At 42.2% G+C, this 17709-nt stretch overlaps 1 protein-coding gene across 1 annotated transcript in view; it reads right to left on the bottom strand.

Moving 5' to 3' along the window:
- megf11 (multiple EGF-like-domains 11) overlaps window positions 1–17709 on the bottom strand; it is a gene marked incomplete at both ends in the record, with an annotated part of 49190 nt that overhangs the window by 5234 nt on the left and 26247 nt on the right. Inside the window, 11 exons of the mRNA XM_079163635.1 lie at window positions 533–661; window positions 2714–2848; window positions 4237–4383; window positions 7066–7168; window positions 7276–7439; window positions 8137–8257; window positions 13042–13216; window positions 13696–13908; window positions 15812–15948; window positions 16870–16990; window positions 17162–17408. Of these exons, the coding sequence (XP_079019761.1) occupies window positions 533–661; window positions 2714–2848; window positions 4237–4383; window positions 7066–7168; window positions 7276–7439; window positions 8137–8257; window positions 13042–13216; window positions 13696–13908; window positions 15812–15948; window positions 16870–16990; window positions 17162–17408 (1692 nt within the window). The remainder of the gene's footprint in view (window positions 1–532; window positions 662–2713; window positions 2849–4236; window positions 4384–7065; window positions 7169–7275; window positions 7440–8136; window positions 8258–13041; window positions 13217–13695; window positions 13909–15811; window positions 15949–16869; window positions 16991–17161; window positions 17409–17709) is intronic.

The raw sequence follows: 17709 nt of genomic DNA, 5'->3' as shown, positions 1-17709 counted from the left end.
TCACTAGCCCATGAGTTAAAGTTAAGTGCAAAACTACTTTACTGTCTCCTATGGGAGAAATTTGTCTCGGAAGTTGCATCAAGACCAGACGAGGAGACGACGAGCAGATGTGTCAGGTTAAATAACTTAAAAGCACTGGCAATGTAACATCCATCTGATGATAAGTTATTGTTTTTTTGCTTTAATTAGTTATTGCAATAAAATTGCAAAAACTAATGCCATGTCATGCCATGGACCATTTTCCATGGCATGACAGCTTAAAGCTCTGCTCATGATCTTTGGCCTACAGCGCTGTAAATCAGAGATCACAATCTATTGAAACAATCACTTACGAAAGCTATCAGTTTTAAATCAGCTGGGGATGAGGGTAGTTCTTGGAATATGTACGTTCATGAAAATGATTAATGTGTATAAAGGTAATGTGAGGTAAAAGGTTTGTGAGGGAAAAATTAGGAGTGGAGACAAACAATGAGAGGGAATACATCTGATAAAAAAAGCCAATCAAACACAGGAGGTAGGAGAGAAGTCATACCATGAGAGCAATCCTCTCCTATCCATCCAGGGAAGCATTGGCAGGAGCCATCGATGGGGTTGCAGGTGCCGTTGTTGGTACAGAGGCAGATCTCAGCGCAGACCCTCCCATACCTGCCACTTGGGCAGACTGCAAAACACACAAACACTTCACAAAACAACCCTCATCTGCATATTATCACTTACATGCAAAGACTAGTAAAATGTATTACTATTATGACATCAAACTCATTCTGTGAAAGGTTGTGTAAACATATTCCTCTCATGGATAATACGGTTTTATTTGAGTGGACATGAAGTGAAGTGATCTGTTTAAACAAAAGGAGGAGTCAGTCACTGCCTCCAGTGGCACCACTGCCCCATTTCCACTCACTAGAGTGGGATGAGTGATGTGCCACAGAATTAAAATAGACCATGTACACAGACGACTGTATACATTTTTTATGAAATTAATATTTCAATGCTCTCTGGCACTCTTCAATAAAAGATCTCATTTCCAATGAAGCCTCCATTGTGTTTTCTTGTTGGCCCATGAGACAAACTGTACCAAGGTGTATCTAACCATCAGGATCAGGCAGCAGCACCAGCAGATACATCAAAGGTCTTATGCAAAAAGAATAGCCCAGCGTAAGACATATCAGATAAGGTGGCTGGCTGTGATAGAAATAGGTCTCACTCATTTTAATGTGGGGTGATTTTAATGAATACATTGCAACTGGCTTCCCCCTCTTCTTGAGAGCTCTTTCAAGCTCCTTCAAGCAGGTTGTCATTAAGCCATGAGGTTGGCTTCCCCATACTGCTGCTTCTGGGATTCAAGGCTCAACACACTGGGAGAGCTTCATTAGGCTGCGACTTTGTGTGCTGGACACAGGACGAGTGACGACGCAAGTTGTGCACATTGTTGGCCACCTTCGTCCCTCGTGGCTTGACGCCTTCACACCAGTAATTACAGTCCAGACAAATTAGGGCTCGTTTTTCTTTTCTTCCTTCAGCTAACCTATTAAACTTTTATTTGTAAGACATTGCTCAAAGCCATGATAGAGAATTCAAAAGTTTCCCATTGCCTTTCTGTAATTTATCAGAACAAAAAAATAAAAATAGTGAATCATTAAAATCAAATCTACAGTACATTTATATGTAGGTGTCATTCCTCTACACTTTGAGGACACTTTGACACGACACATACCCGTGGTCACATAAAGCATCACACCAGTCAATATTGGACAAATGGTTAACATATCTGCTTTTGAATAGATGATACTTTGAATTTACATGAAACATTTAACATGTCAACCCAAATATTTAACATGTTGACATATTTACATTGTCTTAATATCTATAAATTTCCTTTAAAATGTCTGAGGCTTTAATACATACAACAAGGCTAATGGCTACGTCATCACGAAAAACTCGTTTTTACAAGTAACACATTTATGATATTGTCAACACTCTTGTATTTAAAATGTATATAAGATGTGCGAAAAGTGCAAAATCCTAATCAAACACATCTGAGGCTAAAATAATGAACTGTAAGGATGTTTTCTGTCAACAAGATCTACCTATGTGATTCAAACAACATTGCAGAGGCAAAACGTCTCTTCTGCACATGTTTCTTTGGCTCTGTGTGTCCACAAAAGTAGTTTACATGCAGCTCTCTTTGCAGAATTAGGCAGAGGGACAGCAGAATTTACTTGTTTGTCTAAAGAAAAGTCGGTCTCAGCAATATTCAGGTTTCTGTTGAAGGTTGTTTTTTCTTTTTGGTCTGTAGTGCACTGATAATAACCATTATTCAAAGTTTCAAGGCTGAGATGCCAGTGGGAGAAACAGCAGGTCATCCATTTGATCTTAAAAGAAACGTGTCCTCACAAAATGCTGTGGCAGGAGGAAGGACTTTTTTGGACATATAAATGAACCCTTCATATTATTAGCTATTGAAGGCATCAGCATATAATAACCTTTGATGTACAATTTTTACTATCCTACATTATTATCTTACTTTTTGTTATAATCAATGTTATTCCCTGACCATTTTTTTATTTCCTGTCTAGACCAAATGCCAGACATTTTCAGATATAAAATTAACGTACCGTTTTCCATTAACGACTAAAAGCTTAACCGTGAATGAATTTGACAGGAAGTGAAACAGCAGGAAAAGGTCAAAGGGATAGAAAAGGCTACTTGCCTTGGTTGCACAGAGAACTGGAGAAGCCCGACAGGCACTCACAGTGGCCTGTGATATGATGGCACGGCCCGGTGCTGTGCACACACTGCGGACACGACTGGCTGCAACGATGCCCGTAGAACCCCGGAGAGCAGACTGCAGCCGGCAGAGCGTGGCAGGAGAGCAGAGGGAATCAGTCGACAACATTGGATGGAACAAGGGGTATATAATAATGAAACGGGGCATGACAAGAGTGATCAAGGGAGTATAGAAAAAAATCAAGGCCGGAAGAATTAAAGCAGAAAAGACGAGAAGAGACAGCAAAGGGTGGTGGAGAAAACAAAAAAGTCAGTCTTTATTGTAATCACTTCCATTTCATCCGCTGACAGAAATGGAGTAGTAAAGTAGTTAAGAGAATGGGGAAAGTCTGTTTTATGTTACGTTTTGATCATCTATAAACACTCACAACTGTGTGTTAATGCAGATTTTATTGAAAGAATGTGGACCATTAAGATATATTAAAAATGGGGTATAAAGGTAATTATACTAACATTTTAAACAAAGAGCATTAACTGAGCAACCATGACAAGAGACTGCAATTTATATAAAAAAAACATATTTTCATTTCAGTTCAGGGAGAACGTTAAAAATTCATGTTATGTTTCTATTTTCATAGCTGGTGATTTGCTTAGATTCATACTCCATCACCATTCTCAGAAGACAGTCAGGTCCTTTTACAATGATAAACCTTTTAAGAGTAGACAAACACAGCCTTGGTTTTCTGTTTTACAACCATTCAATGTTAACTTTACCCCTTGGGTTTTGATTTGATTTAAAGCACCAGGTTTGATACGCCTTTATCATCTGGTGAAGCATGTAATCCTCCAATTAAAGTTTCAACAGAAAAAACAGCAAAACTGCAGTTAGGAGGTTTTCACCTGATGAGAACATTATCTGTGTAAACATTGAATTCGGAGGAGTAATAACTTCCTCTCCCTCGCTCACACATACACAGAGAAAGAGAAAGAGAAAGAGAAAGAGAGCGAGAGTGAGAAATTGTTTTACATTCCACTCAAATTTAAGTTTACAGGTTTGTGACTGTGAATATCACCCTTAATCAGTGAGCTCATCACTTGAGAGCGGCCCCAGACAGACCCCATTCAGAAACCAGAGCTAGCACTCCCAGTGAGCACGCCCTCTGATGAGCCTTGGACGAGGACTGTGAGTCTCCCACTGTGCATTGGTTGTTGAGGACAGGGCAGCGGGGTGAGGAGTGTATGTGTGTGTGTGTGTGTTGCTGTAGGGGTAAAGACACTGTGATTAAGTGATAGCAGTGATGAAGGGTTTACACTCAAGCAGTTATGACCGACAACTAAGTGCTCCTCCTCAGCAGGCTCACCCTTCAAGAATTCTGCAAAGAATCAAAGCAAGGTCAATACGGGGATGGAGTTTGTTATGGCGGCGTCCTAAAGCTCGTGCCATTATTACTTAAAAGGCTTGGATAAAGAGAGGTTGCTTGGGGAAAAAAAGAGAAAGAGGCTCACTTCTTTTGCAGGATGTCCCCCTGTAGCCAGGTGCACACACACATGTACCGTCCTCCGGAGAGCAGGATCCTCCGTTCTGACAGGAACAGCTGACTGAACAGTTGGGTCCCCAGAAGCCTTGTGGGCACACGTTATCACAGTGGATTCCTGCGGGAACATTACACAAATATTCAGCGAATGCACACTAAGAAGGCTAAGAGTGGTAGGCTGAAATATTCTTAAGAGCCTGCCATCTGTAAAAACACATCAAAGAACAGCATTCACAATGCCTGATCACAGTGAATCTGTTGAGGGCTATTCACTCAGCATGGATCCTCGCTTGATTTCAGTCCTGAATGAAGAAGCTGCTGTTTGAAGTGTGATTTTTTTTTTTAGTTCATCTTTCAGACTCTGTTTCTCCTTTCCAAATGCATTTTATTTTTGATCTGACTGGGGCTCCCTGCCAGTGCACTGTGTTGATTAACAGGGTTGGGTCTCCAGAGAGGCCCAGCCTGTAGCGTACAGAGCCGAAGGGATGTACTCGGGCTACAAGAGCACAGTCTGGAAGTGTCACTGTGTGTTTGGCGCAGCTCCAAACCAACAAACGCGAAACACTGCCTCCATACAGTGCTCTCCCCGTGCATACGAATGCATTAGCACATCCGTCGAGGCAGCCTGTTTTCTCTCAGTCATAGCCATGCCTTCAAAAAAGGGTAAATCACATGTACTGTACATACACGCAGGCTCATAAAATAAAATATATTGCTACAAACACTCAGGCACATATGCACACATAGAGTCAGATATTCACGCACACGCACAAACTCTGCAACTTTTCAAGCACCAGCCCTTAGTTCGAAGCCTCATTTGAAATTTTCTTTGAGAGAGAATATCTGAGAATGGTATGGCCATTAAAGCAGCATTAGTGCAGTACCTTTGAATTAAACCTGGGCTAAACTCTGGGGACTGATGTTATACAGTAACCAGGGCGCCTTAGGGCTGAGACGGAGGAGTAATGGAGAGGAAATGTTAGTGCTGATGAGGAGGGGGCATGGTAGCCGTGATTTAGTCTGAGGCCCGGCCATGGACATCAAAAGGAGGGCAAGGGCTTGTGTGCAAGTGTGTTTGAGGTTCTGCTAGGCCAGGGAGAAAAAAAACTGACTGCCTTTACTGTCAAAAAATGAATGCGGACAGAGCATCACACTTTTCAGTCTAATGGTGACAAACAGAGGGGCTTTGGATGCCTAGCAAGGGAGAAGAAGAAAGACTGAAGCCAGAACTGAAGCGTCTTCAAAGGAGGCTTTGCGCTGAGAAGTGCCAGAGGTCCCACTATCCAATTTGTAGAGAGTGAGCAGAGAAAAGCAAACCTCTCTCTCCCTCTTTAAGTCTCTCTCTCTCAGTGCATGTAAACACGCACTCATATTGACTGCTCTATGACATGGAATCTCTTCACAAATAAAAGGTGAAGTCCTATTTAACATGGACTAGCATGAAGCCTGTGCATCAAGTGTCCAATCACAGCGCTCTCTTACATCTTTGTATAGGCTGATGTCAGGCTTACGACAGTTCAGCAACAACTATGTGGGTCACAGACGACTTACTGGACACACTCCTAGAGTCTTGACAGTTCACAAAAAAACCCGCACAATAAAACAAAGAGCAAGTTGACAGCAAAGTAGGATGCCGTAACCACTCTGAGGCTAGCATGCTCAGTGATATGTCAGTGTTTACAGAAAAAAAAGATAGCTCCAGCCTTTCTTTAAATAGCCATTTTATTCCTTTCCTGACTCAGTTCTGTGACGAAACCGACATCTTCCTCTCTCTAGGTGCTCGTTCCTTCAGAGAGCCCATTGTCAAGCCTCTACAATTCACATGCGTATGTAAGGGTGTTTGTCCGGCCCAATGGGCTGCACGCTGCCCGCAGCCCTGCACCCCGGTGACTCAATTAAGGCTGACAGATGGTCCCAACTTGTGCAGGATTCAGAGCATGAGAGGCCTGTTTTGCCAGCTCCGTTCTTGCAGATAATAAAACCCACATTGTTTCCCAGAATAAATGCCCTAAGCTCAGGAGGCTGAATGGAGTGGGCTGCTGAGAGCTCACAGGCTTGACCTTTCCTGCTGAATCTATTCCCTCCCTGACTGCACCTCTCCACCCAGGCTCAGAAACCAGGTCCTCGGCTAGCTCCCAGTATTTGACATTCAGATGCGAGGCTTCATTTTTAAGCATAATGATCCTCACCCTTGCTGTGACATTCATACCTCTACCTCTTTCCTTGTAAACAAATGTATGAAATGACAAGAAATCAAACAAAGAGCCTATGACAACTAAGAAATCCTCCATGTGGCAGTTGGTTCAGTCAGATTGCACAACAACCTGGAACTTTAAATAATTAACAGAGCCAAAAATAGAAAATATCGGAGGCCATGTTTAAAACTCATGAGAGCATTCTAGGCCAATAATTTGATTCGCTCTACAAATATTTACCCAGTGAGTCACTTCAGACGTTGTCTATAACCAATAAGGGATGCAACATAAGCATGATTGCATACCAGCATCCAGTGTGTTAGCTAAGAGAATTAATTTAGAGCTCAATTCTTAACATTTCTCATTCTCATACCCTGCCGGCTCAGTGGCAAAACAAATTGAACATTTAATTAAAAAAACACTGCTGAGACATTCTGTAAACATACTGTAAAACAGAAATCATGAGTGCCCCCGCTCTTTTGGTAAATAAGTATGTCTGACTAGGATCTCATGTCTTTGATTTGATGAGGAGGATATACAGTTTGGATCTCAGAGGTTACGTCTGTCCCGACTCTGAATAGTTTTTTTCTAACAGCAATACTGACCTGTCCAGCCGGGGTAGCACCGACAGTAGCCACTCACTGGATCACAACCATCAGCATGGCTACAGTCACAGCGCTCACGACACTCCAGCCCATAGGTGCCGTCCTGACAACGATAAACACTCGCTGTAAACTCCACACAGTGGGACAATGAGACAGTCCAAGTTCAAGACCCGCAGGATTCTTTGCCGCTCAGTTAAAAGACAGACTTACAGGACAGGACTCGTCACAGTGCTCTCCCCTCCACCCAGGTGAACATGTACAGGTGCCATCCATAGGGTCACATGCAGCTCCATTGGCGCATAAGCATGTCTGATTACAGCCCAGACCCCACGTACCGCTGGAACAGAGGATGGAGCAGTCCATACCCTGCCAGCCTGGGGTTAGAGAGAGAGCAGAGCCATATTTAAACCAAGTATTGTGGATACAGCCACATTGTATTTCAGTTACCATTTTAAACTAACTAAAGTAAAAAAAGACTATTTTGAACTAAACAACCAAAATCACGGTACAATACAGTAACTTGGGGTTCGAACCTTCAAGATAAATTGGAGTAACTGGTTTAAGGAGATCATTCAAGGGATATGAAAGAGAAAAAAATAATTCTGTTATGTAAAAAAAATATTTGTTGCCAAGCATTGCTCTAGAGATGGCAATGTGTTTTGGACAATTCCTACATTTTGGTCAACACTGAAACATCTCAACAACTACATGATGGATTATGATGACATTTTTTGTGGACAAAGACAGACAGGATGATCCCATGATTTTCCCTGTAGCACCTCAACGTTTTAACTTCTATAATGAAATAGCTCAACATGAGGGATTGGCACCAAATGTTTCCTAAACAATACATTCATTAAGAATTGCTTGTATGATATTTTATTCATTAAAACGAAAACTGAACAGAGCAAGCAGGGAATAAATGACTACGAAAACAACCTACTTAGTAAAGTCTGTATGTGTCCATGCTTGTAAGATGTATCCGTGTATACAGTGCAGCATGTGCAGCATATCTTATAAAGCTCAGGAGTTGCTTTGAACCTTTAAACATGAGTCAACCGTATACTGTACCTTCCCTGCAGATACAGGAGCCGTCGACTGGAGAGCAGGACGCGTGATTATGGCAGGAGCAGGTGGACATGCAGCTTGGTCCGTAGAGACCAGGAGGACACACTGTAGCACAGTCCTCACCCTGATGTAGAAATAATGCAAAGTCATGAGACAAAGAATCAGCATGGCAATAAATGCTGATTCTGGCAGACCAAAAATAGGAATAATATGTATAGTCTGAATAGATGCAGACAGAAAGGCAGGTAAGGTTCATTGCACTTCTCCAATGCTTACTGAACTGTTTATTTAAAGTCATACTGGGCCTGTGCACAGTATGAGGAGCAAGGCAACTGCAAAACTCAATGGATTTATGATCGTAACTGAAGTTCAAGAGGGAGGACCCCCCCAGAGCTATCGCCTCCCAGCTTCCAATTATGCACTCTATATATTCTGACAGCACCTACTCTCAGCCCCGCTTCGCTTTTCTTCAACCACACTCCACCCCACATCTACACTTCACTCTCCTTCTCTCTTTCCCTTTAGGTTGGTCTCATTGGGGGGGGGGGTCTCCACTTTCATTAGAGGAGAACCTGGCAGGACTCCAAAGCCATGAGAATTGAGACTCGTCCCGTCTCCAACCAAGCTACAACCAAATCTGCAACTCTGTCCGACTAGCTTTAATACAATCATTACTGTTCTAAACTCAATTCCAGGGGTGAAGTGATGCAGGGCTCAAGGCCAGAGTTAAATCCTCCATGTTGTCCCTACATCCACACACAACTGGATGGACACAACTGACTGTTTGAGGATCTTGTCCTTGTCCCCTTATGAGTGACTTGTAGTGGTTGGTTGAGGCGCAGGCACAAAAAGGGTTAGGATGAGAGAAGAATATTGTAAAGCGTCCTGTGCTGAAGCAGCTGGCGACACCATGTGTATTGGAGAAAGCACATACGTCTACACCTGCCTCAGGCCAACAGTGGTTGTTAACAGTACTAAGAATGACAATATGATTGAACAACAAATGAACTCGATGGTGAACTGGGTGGACAGGGTTACGGCAGGATGCCAGTGACTGCAACCGACTCACAATCTACTATTGATAAGCACACCAACTGGAGATGGGCAGCCATGCTGGCGCAGCCTTTAGGTCCCTTACCATTGCATTAGAGTGAACTAGCTGGCAAAGGACATGGTGTACTCCTCTGTCCTCTGCAGCCTGCTGTCATTAGGATTTCTCTGCTTTGAAGGCTGAGCACAGCCCACCTCGACTAGTCTTGTCCCTCCCTAAGCTGGAGATCACAGCCAGTCTATGGATTCCCACACCCTCCTTTGCACACGCTGCCTTGAGTGACAGGTGACACAATGATTTAGAGTTCCAATTAGTGGCCCAGAGGAGTCCTGAGTGGCTCTTGCTTCGCTCACCAGAGCACTGGGGGACTGCTGGCTGCTCACCGCTCTCATTATGATTTTGAACTCAGTTTAAACAGGAGGCAGGAGGAGATGTGCCAGTGGACGCCAGGGGCAGAACACGCATCTTAAAACATCTCTCCTCCCGGTACACCACATAAAAGCGCCCGTCTGTGAATGAAATTTTTATCAATCGGTTGCAATAACCTTTGTTCTGCTGAAAATGACAGCTTCAAGACTGCTAACAATAGCAGTTCAGTTACAGTTGTTAAGTGCGGAGAGAAGTTCGACCAGCCAGTGGGGGCTGGAGGGGTTCAGCCTGTCTTCAGAGCACAGGCAATTTACTGGTGGCTGGACTCATGGATAAAACGTCATGCAGCCACAAATGACCACATGGATTTTGCTGCATCCTTGGCTGCGTCCGATTCCACTTGGTTTCACCCTCGTGGCGCAGCGACCAGTGGTTGGTCTGCTCACAAGAGAGGAAAGGCAGCTCTCTCATTAGTCGAATGATTCATATTCCTTCTGAGCCGCGAAGGATAGAAGTCTGTATGTGGAGAATCATTATTAATACACGGGCTGTCAGTCCATCGCATGAGAGCAGCAGGACCTTACATAACTACACAGCCAATGAAGGCTGCAACCAGACCTGCGCTGCTGAGAGACAGCCAGGTCGTCCTTGGCCAAGGTACTAAATTCATACCTATTAGTATCTTAATGTAATTGGAGAGAATTTTTTTCCAGAAAGCCTCTCGCTGACACAACATTGATCAGCCTGGTACCCATTGAGACTAGATGCAAATGGCACCACTAATTACCAATCAGTCTCACTCCTTAACAGTCCATCTAACTGCTGGATGAGTGACTGCAGTTTAAAATTCATGCAGCAAGACAGAAAATGAACCTCTGAACCTTTTGATGAGGCGGAAAAGCCCTGAGAGATAGAAAAAGGATTTGTTTTCACCACCTACAAAGGCAGACTCGAATCCATTTATAATGCATTCATATTTCAGATTCAACAGTGTCAACAGAATCCGTAGAAATTGTACATTGAGAAGAAATGTTACTGTGAGTACATGCTGCAGATTGCAAGTGAAAATGCCTGAATAGGTAACATGTAATCACTTTGTCCCAGTCAAAAAGCGCATGTCCAATTACGAGAGCTAAATCAAGCGTGCAGAAGCTCAGTCTGCTCCAATACTTTGCTTGGTTTGCCCCCTGATGGGACTCCAGAACAAAGATGCAGCAGAGAGGCTTAGTCCTATCAGCTGTCCCCCGAGGAAGCGACTTCACCAGCAATCACAGCCTTAACACCATCATCAACCACATCTTAAAAGCCCCACTGTGTGATAATGATCATGTACAATACATGTGATAAAAAGTTACACACATAGAAATATAGTGTACAATTTTGATTTTATGTGATTCTTTGTAGAGAAACTCAGTTTTACTAATCAATTAGTCAATAAAATTGAATCTTTTTCTGGTGGAGGACGGCCCTAGAATGGACCCTTTCGTTCAAATCAATGTAGCAGGATATTCTGAGCGGTGGCCGGTTTTATATATACCGTTGCCATTGCGACTATTGTTGTGTGCTAACTACGATATAAACTAAACCGACTTCTGGCAAGAGGCAAGCCTCACAGGGGTGAGGTTTTGCACTAATGATTAAAACGAGCAGTGGAGTTGTAAGAGTAAATGAGTAAAATCGTACAACTTAATACTTCATCAACAAACTCTCGTAACAGTTTAGGACAGCATATTGCGATCTCCATATGTGAGACAGCTTTGTTCAGCTCATTTTCTGTAGCCAGTGTAATATTAAATCATGGTGGGATCAGCAAGCTAACTGATGGGCAGTTGTCTAGTTAGCTATCTTGCCAATTTTGCTGTGCTGAACACTGGTTAATTAAAGAAATTGAGCCGAACAGCAGGCTGGTGGCCTCACGCACTCCCTCTCCGTAAAAGGAGAAGCTATCTCACTCCCCAGAGTTGCGTCTGATGTCTTCCCGACGAGCTTCGACAACACTAGCAACTAACAATAATCGCCACTTTTTTTTGTACTATTCAAATGACCACAAAAAACGTTCAATGTCCGTTCTATTTCTATTGTTACACACTTAACAGGAGCCAAAATCAAAGCTCTTACTTTCCTAAAAAAGCTGTAGCAGCGATTGAATAAAAATACTACCACATGTCCTCGCCCCCTCTTTCCCTCCCTCCCTCCACAACACACATGCACAACAATCCTCCATAAGAGGTGTGTCTGTTCTGTTCCCATCTGACTGCCTCCTTTTCTATCCAGCTCTTGCCCTCTAGGTCTGTTTAATGGATCTGGCAGCACTTCCCAGCAGCCGCCAAAGAGAACAGGTGGAGCAAATTAAGACACAGTCTGCGGCCCCGCTCGGTAGCTCAATTCACCACAGTGGCCCGCTGTAAGACACAGGCAATTTCCACTGAAATGTAATGTTGGCAGAAATGTACCCTCTCGGTCTCTGTTGCTCTGTAACTTCAGATTACAAGACAAGACATACAATGGGAAAACTGATTGAAGTTACCCAACTAATTTGACAGTTGTAAAAAGGGACAATATGGCTGCACAAAAACTGCTAAAATGGAAACCTATGTAGGTCAAAGACTCGATTTTCTCCCAATGGGTCTAGGAATAAAGATCTTCGTTTGCTCTTTACTTGTCCGTCTGCTGCCACAAGTTAAGGTGTATCAACCGTATTTGTAAAATACGCACGACTCATTATTAATGTCTGCAAAGGGCCGGACCAGAGAATTAATCATTTAGCAAGGAATTTCTTGAGGACATCCATACTAAGGGAATAATAAAATGTATCACCTTACTTCTGCCTGCTTGTGTACAAAAAGCCTCTAAAGTAATACCGGGACAGCTTCCAGAACATTACGACCACATGACGCAAACATTTTACTACGACCACAAATAACATGAAATATAAATCAAAGCAATAACCTTCACTAAATAAGAGCTATATTCACAATACTGATACCCTTACACGGAACTCCTTTTATCAACATTATTCGATGAAACTACAGATTGTCACAAGTATGACAAAGACTATAAGGAGCAAGGTTACAATAACAATTAACCTATGGCAGTTTTAGAAAAACATGAATGTAACCAACAACATAATTACAAGCTGTCACTTTGTTATTAGAGCAGTGATACAATTAACACAGAGAGCAAGGTGGCAACATGTTAAATCACTTTCAACACAAAGTAATTTGTTGACTGTGTCAGTCAGTTATTTCAATGTGTTTAACACATTCTAGGTTTTTCTATTTTCTCCTTTCTTAGCTCTTCTTCCTTCAGTGAATATTGTCTTTGTGGTAGTTTGTGTAGAATTGTTCTCAGGAGCAGATTTAGAGTTAATGAGACCAAGTAAAGGTGAAATTAACATGAAAACCCTTAGATAACGTCTAAAATAACAATACAAGATTACCACGATAGTGGCCACTTGCCTAAGTACAGTAAGGATATATGATGCTCACCATGTACCCAGGGGCACATATACAAGTGCCTTTGACAGGATGGCAGTCAGCTCCGTTGGTGCAGCTACAAGGCAGCATGCATCCCTCTCCATAGTATCCAGGAGGGCAGGTCTCATTACAGTAAAGCCCTGTCCATCCCACAGAGCAGGTGCATTCACCAGAAAGCGGGTGGCAGCTACAACATAATGAGAAAGATAGATGGGAAAACAACAAGAAGAATGAGAAAAAGTTTCAGCTCAGAGAGTATCACCACTTCCTTCATGAGCAGGGTCAAAGTGTGAAGTCTGCGGCAACAGCAATTTATCCGTCTACGAGTCTACGTGCCTGTTTCAGATAGATGAGGCGTCCCTTTTCTCTTTTCTCTGTAATGACTTCTACGGTCGGTGCCCGACTCCATTCAAAATCAGAGCATTAACATTGCATTAACTATGAATGCTGCTGAGAAATTATGAATGAAGCAAAGGTCGCGATTAAAAGCTAACTGGATGACATGGCTAAGAGGTGTCCAGACTTCAGAATGAGCGCTGGCTTAAAGCTAAGATGGAGCAAAATTGAGTTGGAGAAGTCTTTATTCATAAGGAGCTACAGGGGGCTTCGCTTCAGGGCTTGGTCAGAGTGAAGATGTGTGCGGCCTCGCACTGATGTCTCACTTACCTCACCGTGTTGGTGGTATTACAGGGGCAGTACTTGTCGCAGATGAGGCCGTAGAGGCCTGGAGGACAGAATCTCTCCTGGCAATTAGGGCCTTTAAATCCTGTTTCACACAGACAGGCTCCATTGATATGGTGACACTTGGCTCCATTCTGACACTCGCACCTCTGGTTACATTGCGGACCAAAGGTGCCGACAGGACAGTCGTCCTGGCACCTGGAGGAGAGAAATAGTCTTTTAAATTGGTGCTCTAAAAGGTGCATACTTTTATCACAGAGTAACATGTAATTAAAATGTTAAAAAGGTTGAAACACCTCTGTACACATGGCACATTGAAAACATTAGAGCTGAGACAAGTAGTCAATCAATTATTGGTCCTACAGAAAATGAATCAACAACAATAACATCATCATACTCTGAGGATCTTTAGATTTTAAACCGTTGGTCTGGCAAAATAAGTAATTTGTTTAGTCTGACATCGCCTTGGTCTCTGTGACACTGTGACAGGCATTTTTCACTATTCTTGGACATTCTTTACACTTAATCAATAAAATAATTGACGGATTATTCATCAGTGAGAATAAGCAATAGTTGCTGGCCTAAGAAAATAGAACTAATAATTGTATTAAATTTTAGTAATTGTGTTATTTTCCCTTTCATTATACAACCACTGCTGTTACTGCTGCACAATCGACTTCTTATATAGTATTAACTATTATGACTGAAATGTATAAATGTATATATTGTGCCAGCTGAAATTCTCAGTGTTTCATTATTATTGTTCTATTACTTCTACAAATTGTGTCTATTTTGAAAGGAAAGTTCTTAGGACCAATAGCAATAATTGTAACTGTGAGCACTTAAATGCAATTGTTTTGTACAATTAATTGTTTGAGTGAGCATTTGAAAATAGTGGCAAATTTATTTAGGAATAAAACATTTCAGCTACTACTGTAATATAAAATATATATATATAATATAAATAGTTTCTTATATTTTATAATCTAAATAATGAACATTTAATTTGAAAACATTTCCATGAATCCAAAGACTGACATCAAGCCTTAAAATCCGCCTCCTGCGGTCAGCAGCAGTCAGGACTGTTCTGCAATAGCTGGACAAGACTTACGAATCTCATCAACCAGAGTTGATGAGATTCTCCACATGAAGAACTGAAGTAGATCAGAAAATTGATTTTATCATCACTTAAATATACTGATTTTACTATACAATCTTGGTTGAGTATCAATCTCAAGAGTCTAACAAAGCTATTACAAATAGCTCAATTACATTACAAAATGGGCAAGTTATGTTTCATGTTTAAATTACTCCGGCTTTAGTTTTATCAGGGGACAATGGTATTATTAAACTAGACAGGAGAAGGTGGGGCTATCACAATCTCAGATTATTCCTGGCAGGTTAATTCACCTGCCACTGACAAAATGAATGAGGGCAATTTTGCAAAATAATAAAAGGAAAGGAAAGGTCTTGTCAAGGAAGTCTTTCCATCCAGCAGACAATTGCTTTAGCTGAACTAATAAACCCAGGCTGCTCTGGGCTGCTCTGGCAGGCATGGGGAACAAAAAAGATCTGTGGATTTCAATGAGACCTTAATATAAGCCCATTACTTATAATTAATGAGCAGAATCCCAACAGCATGTAGCCCATGGTGAGATCAATGGGCAGGCTGGGAGTGGAGAAGGATGATGGCTGAAGACATGAAACCTTGCTGGCCAGCATGAAGTATAAGATTAATTAAACATAAACACCCATATTAAAAGCTTCCAATCCACCTTCAAATGGACTAATGGGCATTTATAAACGCTTATTTCTCTTGAGCTTCAGAGTACTCGAGCATTCTCATTCTCTTTTTAAAGAACAGCCAGGTTTGTGCCTCATCTGGACGTCAACAAAGAGAATAGGTCAATGAGTGACTATTTAATGTGTAAAACCGTCAGCATGAAACCATCATTTGCATTAAATACTAATATCAATAAATCATGCCATTGTCTGACCTATTTTCAAAGTAAGAGGACAAAAGTTTGCAGAGAGTACTTCACAAACGGCTTGCGTGCATAATAATTCAGCAGTCTGTTTGCCAGAGGTGTCAGCTGTGTACCTGCGTCCACTAAAGCCAGCTGCGCACTGGCACTGCCCCGTGACGTGGTCGCACACTCCACCATTACGACAGGAACAGTCCTTGCTGCAGTTGATGCCGTACTTGCCAAGAGGGCACGGCTGGGCACAAACTGAACCCTTTGAAAAACAACCAGCAAAGAACCATGTGAGATACATTGCTCACTACTTCGACAGGACTGAACCTGTTGGAGGACAAAACTCTTACACTTTTGTTTTACTGATGTTTGAACATTTAGGCATGTTGTTTATGTTTTCATCTCGGATCCTGGCATGTAACTTATATCCAAGAACAACACAGTTCTTCTTCTAAAACTATTTTCACACACTATCTCCAGAAAGTTCAAATTAATGCAGAGTTCATTTAAGTCCAAAGTGACTTCCATACCATGGTAGAAAATACATGTACACCAGCACGTGAATATTTTTGGTTTAGACAGTTATCGTTGCTATATCGGCAAGTAATTGATTTAAAAGTAAGGTTGGGCAATATTACGATATACAGCATGAGACAATATAAATGTGATGACCCAGAGGTTTTATCATACATTTTATATCATGTTTTTGGTCCCTTTAAAATCTCTGATTGTGGGCTGTGATGCACATCAATGAGGAGGAAGTCTTTACAGCAAAATTGGATACAAAAAAAAATCTCCAGCTGGAATCCAACCGGGAACATTGCAATAAAACCCTAGGCCACTGGGACGTCCCTGAAGAAATACTTTATATTGTTGACTGCTGGTGGCCATGTTCACTTGACATTACTATGTGAACTAACTGAGGTTTGAGAAAGCCTGCACAACATCCCCACCAGGCACTCCACTTCTTTGTCTCTTGCAGGGAGTAGAGAATCCCGTGTTCTCATTTATAATTGAACACAGCATATTGATCCTAAGGTCTATGTTCTCAGCATGTCAGTCTCTGGTGTAAAAACTACATTAGATATATAAACGATTTTTTACACACAAACGATATCCAACCCTTTTATTCTCTCAGGCCTTTCTTCCTAATTGCCTTCGCACCTCTGCTCGTCTGACTTACCGTCCACCCGATGGGGCAGGAACAATCTCCAGTGATGTGGTGGCACGTTCCTCCATTCTGACAGGGGCAGCGCTGCTCACACTGAGGCCCGTGACTACCGGAGGGGCAGCGCTCTCCGCAGCTGTTCCCACACAATTCAAGAGTCAAATGTCTCAGACACAGTACTTGTGTTTGCCTGTAGTTCTTTGTATCAACAAAGAAAACTCAGACAAACAACAAACGGCACACCAACATATTTTCAGGGACACCAAAGAGAAAGTTGCAATGGAATAAATATGTTGCTGGTACTCACAAAGCCCCCGAGTATCCCGGCGCACAGATGCACTCTCCTGTCTCGTGGTTGCAGGTGGCACCATTGAGACACTGGCAGGGTAGTTGGCATGCCTTGCCATAGTAGCCGTACTCACAGGGCTCCTCACACCGCCATCCCTGATACCCATCAGTGCAGACACAGGCACCTGTGATGGGGTTACACTTAGCCCCATTTTGGCACTGGCACCGATTACTGCAATGAGGTCCCCAGTAGTCACTCTCACAGCCTGCAGGCACAGAGAGAAGTGGCATCAGACAGAGCAGAGTAACAAAGCAAAAGAGGTACAAGCACCAGCATTTACCTTTGAGAACATCTGAAATTATCAAAGAAATTCAATAATTTCATAAACATTTCTAATGAAGTACATGTAAAAGTTCATAATGGATGTTTCTCTGCCCTCAATGAATTACCTAATATTGGGAAAACTTTCAGACAGTGCTCCATAAGCTTGATATTCCTGACATTCATATTCAGCTCATAAGAAAGCATATATTCATGACCCTATTTACATCCTCAGTCATAATAAA

The sequence above is a fragment of the Pholis gunnellus genome (genome assembly GCF_910591455.1).
Source record: "Pholis gunnellus genome assembly, chromosome: 7".
NCBI classification, from domain to species: Eukaryota; Metazoa; Chordata; class Actinopteri; order Perciformes; family Pholidae; genus Pholis; species Pholis gunnellus.
The sequence above is the reverse complement of the archived record's forward strand: the minus strand, read 5'-3'. Positions and strand labels throughout refer to the sequence as shown.